The sequence below is a fragment of the Clytia hemisphaerica genome, unplaced genomic scaffold (genome assembly GCF_902728285.1).
Source record: "Clytia hemisphaerica strain Z4C2 unplaced genomic scaffold, Clytia hemisphaerica genome assembly, whole genome shotgun sequence".
In the NCBI taxonomy this organism is placed as follows: Eukaryota; Metazoa; Cnidaria; class Hydrozoa; order Leptothecata; family Clytiidae; genus Clytia; species Clytia hemisphaerica.
Window position 1 is genome coordinate 421,634 of NW_027103585.1, and position 19,212 is coordinate 440,845.

At 34.8% G+C, this 19,212-nt stretch overlaps 1 protein-coding gene across 1 annotated transcript in view; it reads left to right on the forward strand.

Moving 5' to 3' along the window:
• Positions 1-426: 426 nt before the first annotated feature.
• LOC136801346 (uncharacterized) overlaps positions 427-19,212 on the forward strand; it is a 33,204-nt gene continuing 14,418 nt past the window's right edge. Inside the window, exons 1-17 of the mRNA XM_067057981.1 lie at positions 427-1,257; positions 2,749-2,799; positions 3,082-3,190; positions 3,464-3,626; positions 4,113-4,302; positions 10,260-10,331; positions 10,714-10,744; positions 11,242-11,273; positions 11,551-11,643; positions 11,805-11,852; positions 12,123-12,182; positions 12,385-12,420; positions 12,553-12,669; positions 12,911-12,958; positions 13,200-13,244; positions 13,626-13,673; positions 13,985-14,087. Of these exons, the coding sequence (XP_066914082.1) occupies positions 436-1,257; positions 2,749-2,799; positions 3,082-3,190; positions 3,464-3,626; positions 4,113-4,302; positions 10,260-10,331; positions 10,714-10,744; positions 11,242-11,273; positions 11,551-11,643; positions 11,805-11,852; positions 12,123-12,182; positions 12,385-12,420; positions 12,553-12,669; positions 12,911-12,958; positions 13,200-13,244; positions 13,626-13,673; positions 13,985-14,087 (2,068 nt within the window). The 5' untranslated portion in view covers positions 427-435. The remainder of the gene's footprint in view (positions 1,258-2,748; positions 2,800-3,081; positions 3,191-3,463; positions 3,627-4,112; positions 4,303-10,259; positions 10,332-10,713; positions 10,745-11,241; positions 11,274-11,550; positions 11,644-11,804; positions 11,853-12,122; positions 12,183-12,384; positions 12,421-12,552; positions 12,670-12,910; positions 12,959-13,199; positions 13,245-13,625; positions 13,674-13,984; positions 14,088-19,212) is intronic.

Below are 19,212 nucleotides of genomic sequence, written 5' to 3' on the forward strand. Positions count from 1 at the left end.
CCACATGTAGCATCTTTAAATTAGCTCAGATGAAAGAATCACAGATTAGATAATTAGAATAAGAGATGGTAAAAAAAGCCAATGTAGGTTTTTCTACGAGGATAGGTTTACCAGGGAATTATTAATTCAACTTATTAATTCCAATCAACCTAATCGAATGATTAGAGTTTGATTACTGAACTGAATCGAAACCTAATGGAACTCTAACAATATCTGTTTGTAGTGGAGTTCGATTATATTAAAGTTGATTTCCATCCATCAATCGGTTATCCAGGGTTATCTGTTAGTAATAACAAAAAGATATCCATCAAATGGAGTACTGACTGCTGGATTAAAGTGATTGAATACTCGCTTGACTCCAACTTTTTGCCCCAAATTGTTGTGCTTCCCCTATACAGTGCTTACTTTTTGTTTTGCTTTAGATCTTCAAAAAATATGGAAATAGATAGTTTGCCAATAAATTTCAAAACCAAGTTTGATGAAGGTGGTACATCAACCATCCACAAAATAACTTTAAAACGAAAAGCAACAGCTGTTAAGCTGTTCAAAAACCAAGTTATTAAAAGAAAAATATCGCAAATTGCGAAAAAATTAAGGCAGTTGGAACACCCAAATTTGGTAAGATTCATTGGATTTTCTTCCAAACCTTCTGCACTGGTGTTTGAGTTTTGTCAGGTATCTATTGATGGAAACGAGTTCAACAATTTGGCACAACTCGTCAACTACAAAAATGAAATTCAAGCATTTTGTCTCAATGAAAGACTTGACTTTATGAGACAAATCTCAGAGGGAATCTCCTATCTGCACAACAAACAGATCATTCATCGTGACATCAAACCAAACAATTTTTTAGTCCAACAAAGTGATACTGGAGTTGTGGTCAAAGTGTCTGATTTTGACGATGTAGTTGTCTTAAAGACTGCTATAACCTGCAGTACCACCAACTGGCAAGCTGGAATGACGCTTGCATACACTGCTCCAGAAATATGCTCTGGAGCATCTGCCCACACGTCTTTCGAGACTGACATATACTCATTGGCCGTGTGTTGTTTTCAAATCTTGTTTAACAAGCCATTTATATGGGAAGGTGTGTTACCCTTCATGAACGACTCACTACTGATCAACGCTCTAGCAGAAAACAAACGACCCGATTTTGGCATGATTGAACAGCTATACGTAGCAGACATGAAGAAAATTAAGGAGTTGATTGTAGGATGTTGGTCAACTGACCCCTCGGTTAGACCCAAGATTTCAGAGGTTTGTTTTTTTTAATTGGTTTGATTCCATCCACAACATAGTGTCCTAATAGATGGTCCCTCCCCTTGAAAACTGAAAAAATCTCTTTGCCCCCCCCCCCTCTTTTAGTCTCAGGTTTATAAAAAAAAGCATTATTTTTGCATTTTTGCTTTGGGATTTTTATTCTCGTCATATCTAAAATAAAAGATAAAATCCTAAATTCTCCTAAATTTTGAAAAGTCTCCTAAAATCTCCTAAATAATATTTCAAAAATTCAATTTACTCTGATTATTCAATTTTCAAAAAGTAATAAATGAAGCACTGGTAGTATGATGTTGAGATACATACATTGCCTTGATCGGTTGTACATCATTTAATGCTATTACAAAATATATCTTTGGAAGTTATGAAAAAAATATATCTTTGAAAGTTATGAAAATTTTGTAGAATTTTCTCTTCAAAAATCCTGAAATTCATTGAAAAAGTGTGAAAATCTCCTCAAAACTCCTAAATTTTTTAACCAAAAAATTCAGTTTCTCCAAAAAAAAATAGTTGAAAATTACCTAAAATCTACTAGATTCTCCTAAATTTTCATCGAAACAAAATCGTGGTAACCCTGTAATAATATCAATACACTAAAGCTCTTAACAAAGTCTTGTAATAGTCTTAGAGTCTTAAAGTCTTAGGGGAAGAAATTTTGCAGCATTTAATCTCGCAAAATTGGGTCTGATTATCGAAATTGAATGCTGCAAAATTTCTTCCCTGAAGGAAACTGTGTTTTAACCTTTTTTCTGTTTTGAACTCACATTTTTTATTACGGATGGTCAGACTATGTTATAAAAATAACAGAAAACTGGACTTTTTTTCTGATTTTTTCTCCCCCTTTTGATTTCCCCCTAGAATCTTGATAATTATTTTCCCCACCCCTTGGCCAATTTGGGGAAAAAATCCCCCCCCCCCCACCTCTGTTTAAAAGGAGGACAAACAACCTCAAAGCAAGTTTTGTTATAAGGGCTGCTAATCGTTGAAATTATTCTTGCCCATGGGTTACACTGTTTTTCATGAAAAAATTTTGCATTGATGTTTAAATTTTCATCCATTGAAAAAAAAATAATGAAGTCATTACTCTTAGGTTCCAAATAAACGGGCCCCCCCGCTTGTTAATTTTTCGAAAATTTTCCAACCCCCCCGGACCTTATTAGGACCCCCCCCCCCCGTTTATTAATCTCGAAGAATATTTTCAGCTTTCAAAGAGAAGGTCCCTTATTTTGCTTTAAATAGCGTAGTTTTAGCCTATTTTTACCTTATTTTTGGGTTTCAGAAGTACAATTTCCAACCCCCCGGCAATTAGGTCCCCCCCGTTTATTAAAATCTAGAAAATTTTCCAACCCCCCCGTTTATTCGAACCCCCCCCCGTTTATTTGGAACCTAAGAGTATATGTTGCAAAAAAGAAAAATACAAAGAAAGAGGTTGGTTGGGATAAACAAACTGGGCTCTATCTTTTATTTTAGGTAGTTGATGCATTGGGAAGTATTTTTGGAACAGGATCTCGTGTTAAAAAGGTAACTTTGTTCGAAGAGCCAACTCATGTACGTATTTGTATTTGTTTTTAAAGACCATGAGAAAATAGTCACAGAGTGCTCAAGAAAAATATCGAACAAGTATAGAACTAATCTTATAATGCTACATGATGTTTCATGCTATGCAATTGTCAGGCAATGTGAAAAATTTCAAGATTTCTGTTTGTTAAAGATTGTTGAGAATAAAAATAAACTAGCTGGGTATGCTATAAAAGTACTTGGATATATTTCTTTACATATTTCAATAAAAATTTCATCAATTAGGTGTTGCCCAAAAGAATCAAAGTTGACAATAACGCGGTTGCTTTGGAATGGTTGGCATTAAAGAAAGATCCCGAGTACATTGAAAAACTTTTTATACATGATTTAATTGGTATGTTTTGTTTAAAAGTGACGTACCAAAGTTTGAGTTTGAAATGTTATGTAACTTTTCAATATTGGTTAAAGAGACTCTCGGTTGTAAAAATAAATAAAGGGAAAAGCTTGATGATGTGAAACATAAGTAACAAGTAATGAGGAGACTGTTAAAAAGTTATAGGACTTTGCTAGAATGGATTCAGACCTTTCTTGAGATGTTTTTGTAGAATAGCTGTCATTTAATGAAATTATATTTTTCCTTTTCAACTTCTTGTTTACCTTTTTTTAGGTTATGGTGTCTTTGCTAAGCGACTGATTACAAAAGGTGAATTCATTGCATCTTACGAAGGAGAAAGGATAACTTGCAAAGAAGGTGAAAATAGATTGAGCAAGCAAGACGACAACGACAAAAGCTACTTGTACTTTGTATCTCATCGAAAAACTAACTTTTGGTAACTACAATCTCATTTGATATGTTTTCTCCCAAAAAATGTTGTTTAAAAGGATAGTGTGCTATTCTACTCAACATTATTTTGGAGGGGAGGTCAAGCACTTTCTAACATAGAAAAGTAACTCTGGAAGGTGAATATTAAGCAAAAGATTGTCTTTAATTTTTTCATTACACTACAACTATCATATTGGGTCAGTGGACTCTGAATAGCAAATTTCTTTGTAACATTTTGATTTTCAGACAAGGATAGAAACGGTTACCTTATACTCAACATTATTTTGGGGGAGGGGAAAATTCATTCAAATATAGAAAAGATTCTAGTTTTTTTTTTTTTCTTGTCCTTTCATTATATTTGGCTGCAAAAATTGTTCGTACTTTCTTTTGTGGCACTACTCTCTTCGATTTTACAAAATGAAATTTGAAAGTTTACTTTTAGGTTTTATGAAGAAAAAGAAGAATTATTTAGTTTTATTTACATATTTCACAGTATTGATGCGTCAAAAATAGATAGACTTGGCCGGTACATAAACGACTCGAAGACACCCAATTGTGCAGTGAAGATAGTTGAAAATAGTCAAAACATCCCATGTGTATCAATTTTCGCCATAAAAGATATACAAGAAGGAATGGAAGTTCGTTATAATTATAATGATCGAAATCTCTTCTGGAGAAAGCAGGTATTTGAAATAGATTAACTTGATTTTAGTCTGTCTCTAGGTGATCTCTACAATCATTGACATTTATATGAGGCGAAGAAATTCCCAACAAAATTTTAAAACCAAAAATGATTTTAAAGTGCTGTAACTTTGGGTGAGTTTTAACTGAGTTTTAACATTAGAATTAAGACTTAGGAGCTTAGGATATCCGGATCTAAAAACTCGAAAATGGTCCAATAATTGGGTAATTTGGGAAGAATGGTGGGAACTTTTTTTTCCCCACAGAAATAACACCAAACCTTATCCCATCTCCTCAAGTTTTGCATGTATAAAAACACTTTGCCTTTGCAGTGGTTGCTTTTACTTTTTCGTTTTTTAGCCTGCAGGTCCACATCAGTCTTTACTGCCAATGTATATGGAATTGTATATAATATATATATATAGTGAAGATATGTAATATCTGTCATTTTAGAAAAAGAAAAGTATTGATATATAAATAACTCAAACTGATAAAAACGAAAAAAGTTAAGAATATTTTTGTTAATTGTGTGTATTTACGATTTTTTTTGGTATTTTTTATTTTTTAATCATTCCGAAACAGAGGGTAATTTAGCAAAAAGTTAAAGGGAATTTAAATAGTGGTATGTGAAAGAAAAACCTAATCCAAATGAAGATAGAAGAAAAGTAATAGTGGAGAAACAATGAATTGCAAAAAACTTTTTTGATAATCACACTTCCGTAAGTTCATCAAAATACATACAAAATGGGGACAAATACAAAAGCAAACACATCAAATAAATAAAAAAAAAAAAAAAAAAAAAAAATATATATATAGTATATATAGTCTAGAAGTATAAAACCTTCAACTACTCACAATGGAAACAATAAATACAAAAACCCACAAAACAAAAAGACAATACAAATACAACAAAAATCTAGAATGAACATTCACAGAAAATCAATCAGGTTGGAGTAGAATAGGAAAATATGATGACATAGAAATCCGTCAATGTAAAACTAGTGATCTAAAATGACTTTAAGGAAGAAAGTAACTCAATATGAGTTAAGATGGAAAGAAGTAACTCAATATGAGTCAAAAAATATTTCAAGAAAACACATTATCTGTTCCTCAGTTTTCGACCTACACAGGATTTCGGCCATTTGTGAAAATATCCTCCTATATGATGGAAATAGGGTTGTGTAGGTAGGCCAAGCAGTGTTAATTAGACACCACCACAGATAAAAGATAGTAAAAAGATGTGTTTATTGAAAGTATAAAACGCGCGCAATAATATAAAATAAACTAAAACGTAACACGGAACCAGCCGAAGAAACTAAAATTACAATGAGAAAAGAAGTATACTTTCTACTAGACAAAGTTGCCACACCTTTGACACGTTTCTGCCACAACGTTGAAGAAAGTATACTAGAAGAGAAGGAACTGGGATTGGATTGCCACTATCCAACCCTGTGGCTCTCACACACATTTTACAGTTCAAAGAATAAGATGGAAAGAGTGGGGAAAGAATGAGAATTTAAAAAATCGGACTATAACCCGGTTCGAAGCCCCGTACACCGTGACCGCTCACCGCAAGAGCTGGCGAACGAGTGAATCTTGAGAGAGTTGAAATCTTGAAAATTCTGAAAAATGACGAACTATAACCCGTCGAAGACTGCAATCTAACTTTGCGTTTTCAGCACCTTGACATCGCATTCTTTGTATAAAAACTTTGGCTTTAACTTTCAAGTCCTCGAAAAGTAACGTAGAACGAGCAATCCTGAGAAGTTCACCAACAAAAGAAGAATAAAAAATCGATTCTGGCAAGTTGCTATCTTTATGTGGCATTCGGACTATGGAAAAAGGAAATGCATCCCGTTTATCAAACAACTTATAAATAAATATCCCGTCTTTGATGGTAATATCCAGGTTTAAAAAAGAAGCATGATTACCAGAGTGCTCAATTTTGAGTTCAAGCTCATCTGGATAGATATCTCTATACACAGACTGAAACAAGTTACCGTCATTGATCGCACACAAATCATCAATGAATCTTTTAGTCGAATGAAAATGGCGAGCCTTAACCTTATTTTCCTCAATGATCCTTCTCATATACCTTTGTTCGTATTGGTAGAGGAAAAGATTAGCCCAAAATGGCGCCGGATCGATTCCCATGGGAATCCCGATCACTTGACACATAACAATATCACCTGCATTGAAAAAACAATTTTTTATCAGATGTTTCATAGCAGTTTTCAAAGAATTCTGTGTAAAAGACACAGAAGATTTGGGTTTTGTTTTTGACCAATACGCTTTATCATTTTTAGAAATAGCGATAAACTTGCAGTTACCTGCATCAAATACAAAATCAATGACCTCTGATAGTTCTTTAATCAGTTTGTCATGAGGAATCTTTGTGTACAATGTACTAAAGTCAAAGGTGGAAATAGATTTGGCGTTTTTCTTTTTATTGATTCGGTTGAGTGAATCTAGTACTGGATCACAATTTTGAAGTACCCAAAATTTATTATAATTGCTCAAAAACTTTGCTTTGGTATGGAAATTTTCAACTTGTCTGTAAACAAGCTTAAAAACTAGACTGACAGATCTAGAAATCAGTTTGGTGGAACAATGTTTTGAAGCGATAATGAAACGTTTACCAGTAGGAGTCTTGTGTTTCTTTGGAGTCCAATAGATACATGGAAGATCCAAGTCCTTCTCAGAAACAGCAAGACCAAAACGTTTAGAAAAACGAACATTTTCATTCACCATTTCTGCTTTATATATATATAGTGAAGATATGTAATATCTGTCATTTTAGAAAAAGAAAAGTATTGATATATAAATAACTCAAACTGATAAAAACGAAAAAAGTTAAGAATATTTTTGTTAATTGTGTGTATTTACGATTTTTTTGGTATTTTTTATTTTTTAATCATTCCGAAACAGAGGGTAATTTAGCAAAAAGTTAAAGGGAATTTAAATAGTGGTATGTGAAAGAAAAACCTAATCCAAATGAAGATAGAAGAAAAGTAATAGTGGAGAAACAATGAATTGCAAAAAACTTTTTTGATAAACACACTTCCGTAAGTTCATCAAAATACATACAAAATGGGGACAAATACAAAAGCAAACACATCAAATAAATTTAAAAAAAAAAAAAAAAAAAAAAAGGATACATAAACAAAACAAAACCCGAAGTCCCAGACTTGTGACTGGCATAGTGACTTTCCACGTGTTTAAGGGCCCACACTCAGTCGCCTTCGGAAAACATACTAAAAAAAGGAACTGACCAGCAGCTTCCAAATAAATAACAGACAACAAACAGATACTACAACAAACACAATCTTACATAAAAATAGAAAAAATCACACAAAAACTGAAAAGAATAGAATCGTAAGTTGGCCGAGAACCCGGTTCGGCGTGCCGCGACGGGAGAACCGCACAGGGCAAAGAAAAGCAGGAAATGAATACCTCCGATGCTAATGCTAATTCTTTAGACAAAAAAAACAAAAAAAAACACAATCACACATACAATACACAAGAAACAATTTCACAATTTGAAAATATGTAAAAATTCTTCGACGGTTTTCCCATACTTCATAAAACAGTCAGGAAACCTGGAAAAACATTTGACAACTTGCTTCTTCAAGAAAGCGTTTGAAGCACCCTGGTTTCGCATTCGAATGAAAAGCTCAGTGACTCTAGGAGTCAGATCTTCAAACATGAGTGTGCTACGTGCTATCCGTAAAATTTCTGAAAAGACGGATCCATAAAAAATGCACGATGGGATGTTACTGTCGGCATGTGGCATCCTTACAATGAAGAAGGGAAAGGCATCTCTCTTATCAAAAAGTTTATATCTAAAAATATTGTTTTCAACGGTGATATCTAAATCTAAAAACGATGCATGGTTTCCATGGTGCTCAACTTTGAGATCTAGTTCTTTAGGGTAAATCTGTTTGTAGCAATTATGAAACTCATCTCTGTCATTTAAGGCACACAAATCATCAATAAATCTACCTACAGAGTGGAAGTTATAGGCACTAGGCGAACTAGCAGAAATGAGACCTTTGACATACTCAGATTCAAAATGGTACAAAAACAAATTTGCCCAAAAAGGAGCAGGATCTATTCCCATGGGAATTCCAATGCACTGTTTAAGAATAGAATTGCCAACTTTGAAAAAGCAATTTTTTATCAGAAAGGACACACACTCAGACAGTGAAGTACTAGTAAAGAACCTATCATCCTTCCCTTTTGTAGTCCAGTATGCTGAAGTATTTGAAAAACCAAGTTTATTTCTACAACCTAAATCAAACACAAAGTTAATAATTTTGGTTAAAATTTCAATGAGAAGATCGTGTGGAAGGGTTGTGTACAGTGTTGCAAAATCGAATGTCGAAATTCGTTTTGCTTTTTTCTTAGCATTGATTCTGTTAAGATGTCCAATAACAGGCAAAGAATTTTGTACAACCCAGAACTTATTGAAACTAGAAAAGAAACGAGATTTATGATGGAATTGCTCAACATGTTTGTATAGAACTTTGAAGACCATGGATACAGCACGAGACAGCGGTTTGGTACTACATGATTTGGAAGCAATGATGAAGCGGCAACCAATAGGATTCTTATGCATTTTAGGAATCCAATACATAATGGGGAGAGTTTTCATTTTGTCAGATAATGATAATCCAAATGTTTTACACAAGTTTTCGCTATTTTCTAAAATGGAGTTCAAATCAAGATTAGAAGGCTGATAGGTGTTATTTCCAGAGATTTCTCTCAGTAATCTAGAAACATAAAACTTTTTACAAATCAAAGCAAAGTTCTTAGATGCTTTGTCGATTGTGACAATGACAAATCTTTTCTGTAAGGTTTCCAGATATGCCAGCACTTCTGGATTCTTTAGAATAGGTTTAGTGTCATGTATTTTCGTTTTCTTTTTGAGTTTTCTAATCTTAATTTCAACTTTCGAAATAATTGTGTCCCTCCAAAATTTAAATGCCCTAGCTTTGAATTTAGTTTTTTGCTCTAAAGTATCAATGCATTCATCTAAACTAGTAATGATATTTTCTAAAGCTGTTTTAAAATTTACACGTTTTGGTTCACGGTAGTTGGGGCCTTTAGTTAAAAGTTTACGTAATTTAGAATTTTCTACAATTCTCAAATCACCAGTTATAATGTGTTGGTGGAAAGGATCACAAAATTCTGAATTAACACATTCACAACGATCAGAGTCAAGTGTAAATGAGACCTCATCATCGATAAAAATAGAATTTACAGCGTCTTGATAATTGAGAATTTTATTTCGTATAGTTTTATGTAGAGAATAAGTGACAACTGGTCTATTTTCTTTGGTCGTCAAAGGTTCAGGAAGAAGTTCTAAAATGTCAGGTTGGTTTAAAATAGAAGGAAGATGAATGAGTTCTATGGCTTTGTTGTCAAAAAATACATTGCAAATATGTTTTGGTGCTACTTTCTTTGCTTTACTAGGGAGTGGAATATAAATAAGAGTTTCGATGATATCCAAAATGTAAAGATAGTGTTGCTCAGAGAAAGAGTCAAGAGAAACCAAAGGACCACGTGAGATAATTTCGGAAGCAATTTTCTTCAAAGTCGATTTCTTTAGCCTGTTAAGTGCAACTCTGATAGAATCAATGATGTCATTCTGAAGATGATATAATTTTGTATATAGAACCTGACCTGCATTAACAAATAAATTAATAATAATAATAATAATAACTAATTTTGACAAATTTTTTCTCGATTCGCCAAATTTGCTAAAATAAATTCCCTTAATAAGGTACCTAAAATTGCCAACAAAATTATGCTGGTGATGTAGTAGGTAGATTGTATATTGTAGGCTTTAAAATGCTATCTGTATCCATGCACAGCTATGTTTGTGGGTAATTTGCATCTTTAATGTATTTGACTTTAAAAGCTAGGTTTCTTAGACACTATAAATGATCCTTTTTAGGAAGAATTTCAAACATTCAGAAATCCGATGAAGAAAGAGGATTTACCAGTTAATGGCAAGCAGTTGTTTACGGTTAGTTTGCTTTATATCAATAAGTTGTGTCTGCTTTGGGATGAGCTGGAGTTTTTACAAGATGTTTAACTCATTGGTTACTTGAAATAAAAGAAATGACATGTTCTTTAGAAAAAGTGATAATAGCAATAAAATCATTTTCTCCATAATTAACGACCTATATGACTAAGTTGAATTCTGTGAAAATTCATTTCCTTAAGATATCACTTTTGCCTTCACCCCAAATTCTTTAATTATTTCATTACCCTAAGAAAATTTCTTCTGCTCTCTGTCAAAACCGGTGAAACCATCAAAATTTCTCTTGCTTATTTTTATTTCAAAGTTTCAGACAGATTTTGTTTGCTAATTTGTTATCTATATGTGATTTTTTTTTAATTTTTAGACTGAGCGTTGTTCATCGAAAGACATAAAAGGTTTAGATTCAGTTATTGTAAAGCACTAGCATCAAAATTAGGAAACTTTCAGACAGTAGATATTTTAGATTGTAATTTTCTCTCAGATTTAGCCCAGCTAATTTGGCTCGAAATAAGAACTTAAGGTGCATTTGTTACCTGTTATATTTTAATCTTTTGAATGAACATTTTTTATAAGCGACTGAGTTGTTAAAGATTTGTGCCCTTGAAATAACCCAAAAGTTGTTATAAAAATATGTAGAAAGTTGTTCAAAGACTGATCAGTAATTAGTTATTCTTAAAAACTCTTAAAAAGCAGAAACCAGTTGAGGATTTGTAGAATATTTCAGCCTCGCTGATTTCAAATCTGTATTCAGATTTTTCATAATGTTACTTAGGTCAAAAGATACAGTCCTTTAAAGAAGGGATAAAATTGCCTGTTAAAGTGGTCTCAACCTGTACCAAAAACGTTATACTTATTATTTTAAGTTGAATTGATCATATTCCATTTTATTTAGATTTTGATGTATCTGATGAATCAGTGGAATATGTAAGTAATATGTTTGGAATTGTTAAAATAAATCTTAAAGAATACGATAAACTATTGACGACTTCTGCAAACCATTAACCTTTTTTCGATATATTTTGTAACTTGCTCTGAATCTAAATCTTTTGAAAATATCCCTGAAATAAACGACCCAAGTAGTAGACCAAGTAGTTATGGGAAAGTTTTGAATAAAGAAACGCGTTGATTCGAAATGAAAATATTCTTCCCAGCTGTTCCAAAATGTCTGTTTCTATTTTCTTTCTTTCTTTTTTTTCCTAAGGTGGAACAAGTAAAACATCCAAAAAAGAAAAGGAAAGACATACATTTTCAAAAATTTATACAGTCGAAGAAAGCCAAATTTCAGAATGACGAGGTAATATAATCATCAGCCTTGTATAGTGTCTCCTTTCTTTTTGAATTACTTTGTCTTTCGCTATTCTATATTCAAGTGTTTGTGTAATCAAAGCATGGTATAATTTGAGCATTTTGAATTTTGTGTTATGTACTATTTTTACAATGAATTATTTCTTTTAGTTTGCTTCAAATACAAGCGACATTGTAAATGAAACAAGTACGCCTGAGGTAAACTTTCAATGACTTAACTCGTACTGGTTTTGCGCTGTTTCTAACATGTCTATAAAGTGTCGAGGGAGATAAAGAGATACTACGTGAACTTCTATGAAAATTAAGTTTGGTTGTTCTGTTGAAATTCCATACAACACTACTCAATTTAAACTTGATCCAATTTGGAATTTTATTACCTGTAATTTTATATTTTAACATTCTCTGTAACAGTTTGTTTTCTGGATAAAGGAGATTCTTCCATTTGCATTTTGTTTTTTAAATTTCCAGAGAAAACATTCATCAAGCAGAAAGGCTTCAAACAGAAACGCTGCAACTAGTAACCAACAGGTTAATATTTGCTCGTCTATTTTTATAGATTATTTTAGTAGGTAATTGTTTTGACATTCAAAAATGGAATTGAGCATTATTTATCGTTAAGAGATCATAGTAAAAATGGGAGAAACTCGTGTTGATATTATATTATATTTATTTTTTCAAGCACTCATTTATTCCATATTACATATTCGTCTATTTTTCTTTTCGCTCCTAGATACAGCCATCACCATTGGAATCTTTGAATAAAAAGGTAACCGAGTATAAAATGATCTGTATTAAAGTAACGTAAAGTCTTCTGCGATCGTCAAGCAATAGATTATAGTTTTTAAACTTCGAGACAACATTTACAATATTGTGCAACGCATTTTTCCTGTTTTACTAGGAGATGTTTGAATATCATGATGATGGAGATGATGATGATGAGAATGATGATGATGATGACGTTAATGATGATGATGACGTTAATGATGATGATGACGTTCTCCCTTTTTCTAAAAAGGTAAGTTTTGATTTGGTTCTGGATCTCATTTTAGAATAGTAATAATCTTTTGATTTAAAAATCGCGACATCTTCTCCCAATAGGAAGGATGCTCTAGAAGCTATGGTGAATGTACTATTTTGTGAGCTCATACATATAAGTATGAAGTTGAAATAAAAGGAGAAAAAGAAATTGAGAATTGATTTGACTTGATTTGACTCTTACAACCTCGGTATCATATTCATCTCTGTTTATCTTTAAGCCTTTGGTTAATATCAAGGTGCTGCATAAGCAAGGCTTCTTTGATCCGGTAATTTTTATTTTTAACTAATTGTGAATACTTGAAAGTTTCAGTGAAAATTAGTTTCTTTTAGGAACATGTTTTAAATGATTTACAAACTTACTGCAAAACTCATTTCAATGTTTTTCGATGACTCTTTTTTAGGATACTTTGGGCTTTTTGCTTCACTTTTTACTATATTAATTTTTTAAAGGAAACTTATCTTAGGGGATCATCATCGTCATTGAATGTGCGAATTTTATTTTCACAGATACAGCAAAATCATGAAGTATCAGCTACTGAATCCTTTAACGAGGTTTGTGATCTTGTCAGAATTTATTTTTAAACTTAATAAAGGAACTTATTTTGGCGAATTTTGCGAGCGAGCTTGAAAGTTGCCACTTCTTTTTAGGGATGGGGGCATTCACCAAGTTCTCCTCAATCACACAAAAAAACCCTATTTTCGATGTAAATAGCTGAAAAATGCATATACAAGCCAAGGTTTGCCTGGTCTTTCGTCAAAATAAAAAGTACCGTCGATCGCCGAAATTAGTTCTCGTCAAAATAAGTTAACGTTGTAATTGCTGTTAAATCTTTTATGGGTTTTATTGCATATGTCCCTGTAAATTTTAGCTCATTACTTTAAACTTTTTTTTTAGTTTCATATTTTTAAGCGTTACCTCGTTTCCTTGTTTAGAGCATTCCCTGTGATTCAGCACTTGGAGGAGACTTTCCTTCATTTGAGGTAAGATTGCTCGTACACTATTTAAAGGTTAAGCTTTCACACTTCAAGGGTAGTTGCAAAAAAGGAAAATTTTAGAAAATATTACTAATCCCCTTCCCTATTGACAGAGAAAATTAGAAAAGAATTCACTGTAAGGATCAGAATTTACTTCTTTTTTTGGCCGAAAATACGGTCGCTTTTCATATCGAGTGCCCCACGGATATTAAGTCACGAGTTATATCTTGAATGTCAGGTATTTCCATTCTGCATTCGGCTTGAAACTGTTTTGTTGAAGTCAAACTAGCGTATACAGCAAGCTTTATTTTTCTCAGATGACTGACCAAGAAGAAGAAGAAGAAGAAGAAGATGGTGGTGGTGAAAACAACCAAGTTGACGATGATGATGAAAATGACAAGGATTTTGTTCCAGAACATAGTATGATTCTATTTTACTTTGCATTTGCTGTGAAATGCCATAATGTCCTCTAATATGACTGAAACAGTCCCTGTCCCACAGAATGCAGGTACCCCACAGAATGCAGGTTTTTGGAAAATTGACCATAATTCAAAATGCACTTTAAAATAAAATCATCTATGGATCTCTGAAATCTGGCTTGGTGATTTTGCGAGCAAGGCGAGCGCAGTTCGCCGGACACTGCTATCGTGCTTCCTCTGAGGTTATTTCCTCTCTTTTGTTGTGGAAACCTGAATTAGTCCCTTAAAAATCTAAGTTTAAAAGTTAACTTTTCCAGATACTATCTGTAGGGACACTGGGCTGAGGTTTAGTGACTTGGACACTGCCATGTGCGACTGCGACTCCTGGCGCCAGCGAGTTGAATCCATTGTCTCGATTGCGGTCGAACAATGATGACGATGAAGAATATTATGACAAACCGAGCATTCTTTCAGTTTGGAGGCGGCACATTTACCTTCACAGAAAAATTTGCTTTTGCACCTGTAAAATAGTTCTTTGTCGTTTTGTTTCTTTTCCATGTGTTTCTTCTTCTTTATCTCCTTTACCTCTTTTTTCTACTGCCACTTGCCACCGGCCGCTTTGATTATGTCGTAGAGTAGATCCGGGATTTCTTCTAAACAAGGCACGGACTTTTCCAATTCTTCGATTCGTTTCAAAAATTGTTCGCACTTGAATTTGAAATACGATGAGCTTCCTTTTCGAACATTTAAAGTGTTAATCTCTACCTTATAGATGAATAATACAAAGTGATAAACAATAATATATGATAGCCAGTGGGGCTTTATGTGTAATCTGTAAATGGTAAACGTTCATATTGATTCTTGTGTTGGTTCAAGTTGGATTGTGTTCATCAAGTCTTCTGTTGGGAAGACTTATTATATTGGTTTATATTGCATCCGGTCAAGCAAGGATCAGCAATCACTAGGTTGGTAAATACCTATTTAACATTTGGTAGCAGAGGGAACAACGATCCACTATGGCAAACAAGAATGATATCAAAGCCCCGCCGGCATTGAAGGAGGATGTTCCTTACGAAAACTGGAAGAAGGAAATAACCATTTGGCAGCTCTTCACTTCGTTGGAGAAGAAGAAGCAGGGCTTGGCAATTTTATTATCTCTTGAAGGCAAAGCAAGGGAAGCTGCGCTGGAGTTAGAGGTGGACGAGTTAAATAAAGATGATGGTGTGAGCAAGGTGCTTGCACAACTAGATAAACTGTATCTCAAAGATAAGCTGCAACTCTCGTTTCAAGCATATGACAGTTTTAGGAAGTTTAAACGACCCAATGATATGCCAATTGCAGATTTTGTTGTCGAGTTTGAACGCCTGTACAACAAAGCCAAAGCTTACGAAATGATTCTTCCTGATGGTATCTTAGCGTACGAGTTCCTCAATAATGCAAACATCTCAGATTCACACGAAAAGTTAATTAGAGCAACAATGACTGAGCTATCTTACAATTCAATGAAAGACCAACTACGCAAGGTTTTTGGAGATTTGAGCCTCTCGGTATCTTCAAACAAGAGCAAGGATGTAGGTGCTGTAAACAATCAGGTGAAGTTTGAGTCGCGAGATGAGATGACATTTGAGACAACAAGCAGAGACGAGGAAGCAGAAGAAGTTTACTATGGAAATTACCGTGATAGATCAAATCGTGGTGGAAGATCTCGACCTAATCGTGGACGATTCAATTTTAGAGGTAGAGGAGGTCGTGGACAGCATGGTGGTGCGGAAAGAAGACATCAAGATGGAAAACCAAGACGAAACCCATCTGGACCAGACGGTGCTCCTTCAACTTGTATGGTTTGTGGATCAGTGTTTCATTGGGCCAGGGATTGTCCTGATTCATATGACAATCTAATGAAGCACAAGAACAAGAGCAAAGAAGATGACGAGATAGCCTTATTTAGTGACACTTTAAAGCAGTTTGTGGGAGAAACCCTTGGCACAGCAGTGTTGGACTCTGGATGTACAAAGAATGTATGTGGAAAAACGTGGCTTGGATGCTATCTAGAGACACTGGACAAAAATCAACTATCAACTGTGAAGGAATTCAAAAGCAGCACAAGCTTCAAGTTTGGCAATGGAGATAGTGTGGAATCCTTGAAGAAAGTAAAGGTACCAGCATACATTGGAGGAAAGAATGTATTTATCGAAACTGATGTCATCGATGGAGACTTACCTTTACTTTTGAGCAAAGATGCCATGAAAAAGGCTGAAATGAATATTGATTTCATCCACGACAACGTCACAATTTTTGGACAAACTCAAAAGCTTATGTTCACTTCCTCTGGTCACTATTGCATCCCACTCGGATATTGCACAAATGATCTCAACAGCAACAGAAAATCTGAATGCGATAGCTTGGCTTTATTTGGTTCTACAAACTCAGTAGAAGAGAAGAAAGGAATGATGCAAAAACTACACAGACAGTTTAGTCATGCGCCCTATCACCGAATCAAAAGTCTTTTGAAAGATGCTGGCGTTGATGATCAAGAAAATATTGACGTTCTGAAAAAGGTGTGCGAGTCTTGCAAGATATGTCAAGTGTACAAAAAGACACCCCAAAGACCTGTTGTTGGTTTGTCGATGGCACATTACTTAAACGAAACTGTTGCTATGGACTTGAAGGAGTGGAAAGAAGGATCCTCTAAAACATGGTTTTTGCATCTAGTTGATCATGCAACTCGGTACAGTGCATCATCGGTCATCAAGAGCAAGAAGAAAGAAGTTATCGTTGGACAGTTATTTGACATCTGGATAAAGATTTTTGGTTACCCAAATAAGTTTCTTGTTGACAATGGGGGTGAGTTCGACAATCAAGAGTTCCAAGATTTTTGTGAAAATCTCAATATCAAAATCAAGACTACAGCTGCTGAAAGCCCATGGAGCAATGGATTGGTTGAGCGACATAATGGAATCATTGGAGAGAATGTTACCAAGATTGTGAGGGATGTAGATTGTGAATTACGAATCGCATTATCGTGGGCAGTTAGCGCAAAGAATGCATTACACAATATCCATGGTTTCAGTCCTAATCAGCTTGTTTTTGGTAGAAATCCGAATTTCCCATCAGTACTTACCGACAAACTACCTGCGCTTGAAGGAAAGACAACAAGTGAAGTCGTACGTGACAACTTAAACGCCATGCACTCAGCAAGAAAGGCCTTTGTAGCTTCTGAAGCATCAGAGAAGATTCGAAGAGCTCTGCGACACAATGTTGGAAGTTCTGTGGATGTGAAATATGTCACTCAGGACTCTGTGTATTACAAAAGGAAAAATGATCCAAAATGGAAAGGTCCGGGTACAGTAATTGGGCAAGATGGTCAACAGGTGTTGGTTAAACATGGAAGTGTGTATGTGCGTGTACACCCTTGCCGACTCATGCCCGAGAAGTCAGAAGTTCAATACAACCCACCAAGAAATCAGGAGGATGTACCAAATCCAGATGCACCATCAACTCCTAGACAGCTCCCTCAAGGTGTGGACAGCGATTCCGATGATGATGTCACACAAGAAATAACACCGACAAACAATGTTGAGCAACAAACTGAAGAGAATGGTATCGCTAGATCAGTAGCTGGACAAATGCAAGATAGTGTGGTACAGAAAAATGTCACACTACCGAAACCAAAACAAAAAGTTAAATATCTTCCAAGGGATGATACCAATTGGAAAACTGTAGAAGTCATTTCTCGGGCTGGTAAAGCAAATGGAAAATACAAACATTGGCTCAATATTAAAAATGAAGACAATACAGTCGAGTGCATTGATTGGAAGAACAGTGTTCAAGAATGGCATCCAAATGAATCAAGTGATGAGGAGGCTAATGGCATAAATGGTGCAATAATTGAGGATTCCCAAGAAGCTGAAACCGTCTTTTACTCTGTCAACGGAATGGATGTTGACCCAGTTTTGCTGAACGAATCTAAAGAAAAAGAGCTGGCAAATTGGAGAAGAAACAACGTTTACCAAGAAGTTCCCGATGCTGGACAAAAGTGTGTGTCAACAAGATGGGTGTTCACTGAAAAGTTTATTGATGGAAAGAAATCAATCAAATCTAGATTAGTGGCAAGAGGGTTTGAAGAAGACAGCTCGTTTCAAGTCAATTCACCAACCTGTAGTAAAGAAGCTTTGAGACTTGCTTCAACCTTGATGATGACAAATGGATGGAAATGTAACAGCATCGATGTTCGTGCAGCCTTTCTCCAAGGCAAACAAATCGATAGGGATGTGTTCATTAAGCCCCCACCAGAAGTTGAAAACAAAAACATCTGGAAACTGAATGTTTGTGTGTATGGACTATCAGATGCACCAAGAGCATGGTACCTTCGTGTCAAAGAGGTTTTGGCCTCACTTGGGGCTCGATGTTGCAAACACGATGCAGGATTATTCTACTCTCACAAAAATGGAAGTCTACAAGGGATAATTGTCATTCATGTAGACGATTTCTTCTGGGGTGGCACCATGGATTTTGTGCAGAAAGTTATCCAACCATTCAAACAAACGTTCGAGATTGGAACAGAAGAAACTGGTTCGTTCAAGTATCTTGGACTCAATATCACACAGACAAAGAATGGAATCCAAATTGAACAAACACGATACTGTCAATCAATAAAGCCTATTCCTGTCAGCAAAGAGAGAAAAACCCAAAGGAATCTACCACTAGGAAGTGGTGAAACAAAGCAGCTACGTATGCTGGTTGGTCAGATGAATTGGGCTGCTACGCAAACCAGACCAGATATTTTGTTTGATTGCTGTGAACTTGCATCAAAGATGAAGAATGCTACTGTAGCCGACATCCTAGATGCTAATAAAGTGTTGAAGAAATTGCAAAATGATGTCATGATCAAGCTCCCACCATTGAAAGACATCAATCACCTAAAATTTGTTGTGCATTCTGATGCATCCTATGCCAACCTTAATGATGGAGGATCACAAGGAGGCTATATCATACTGCTATCAGACGATATCTCAAAGAAACTGTCACCAATTGCTTGGCAGGCAAAGAGGATCAAAAGAGTGGTAAAGAGCACTCTTGCAGCTGAAATGCTGGCACTTGTAGAAGCAGCTGAATCGTGCTATTGG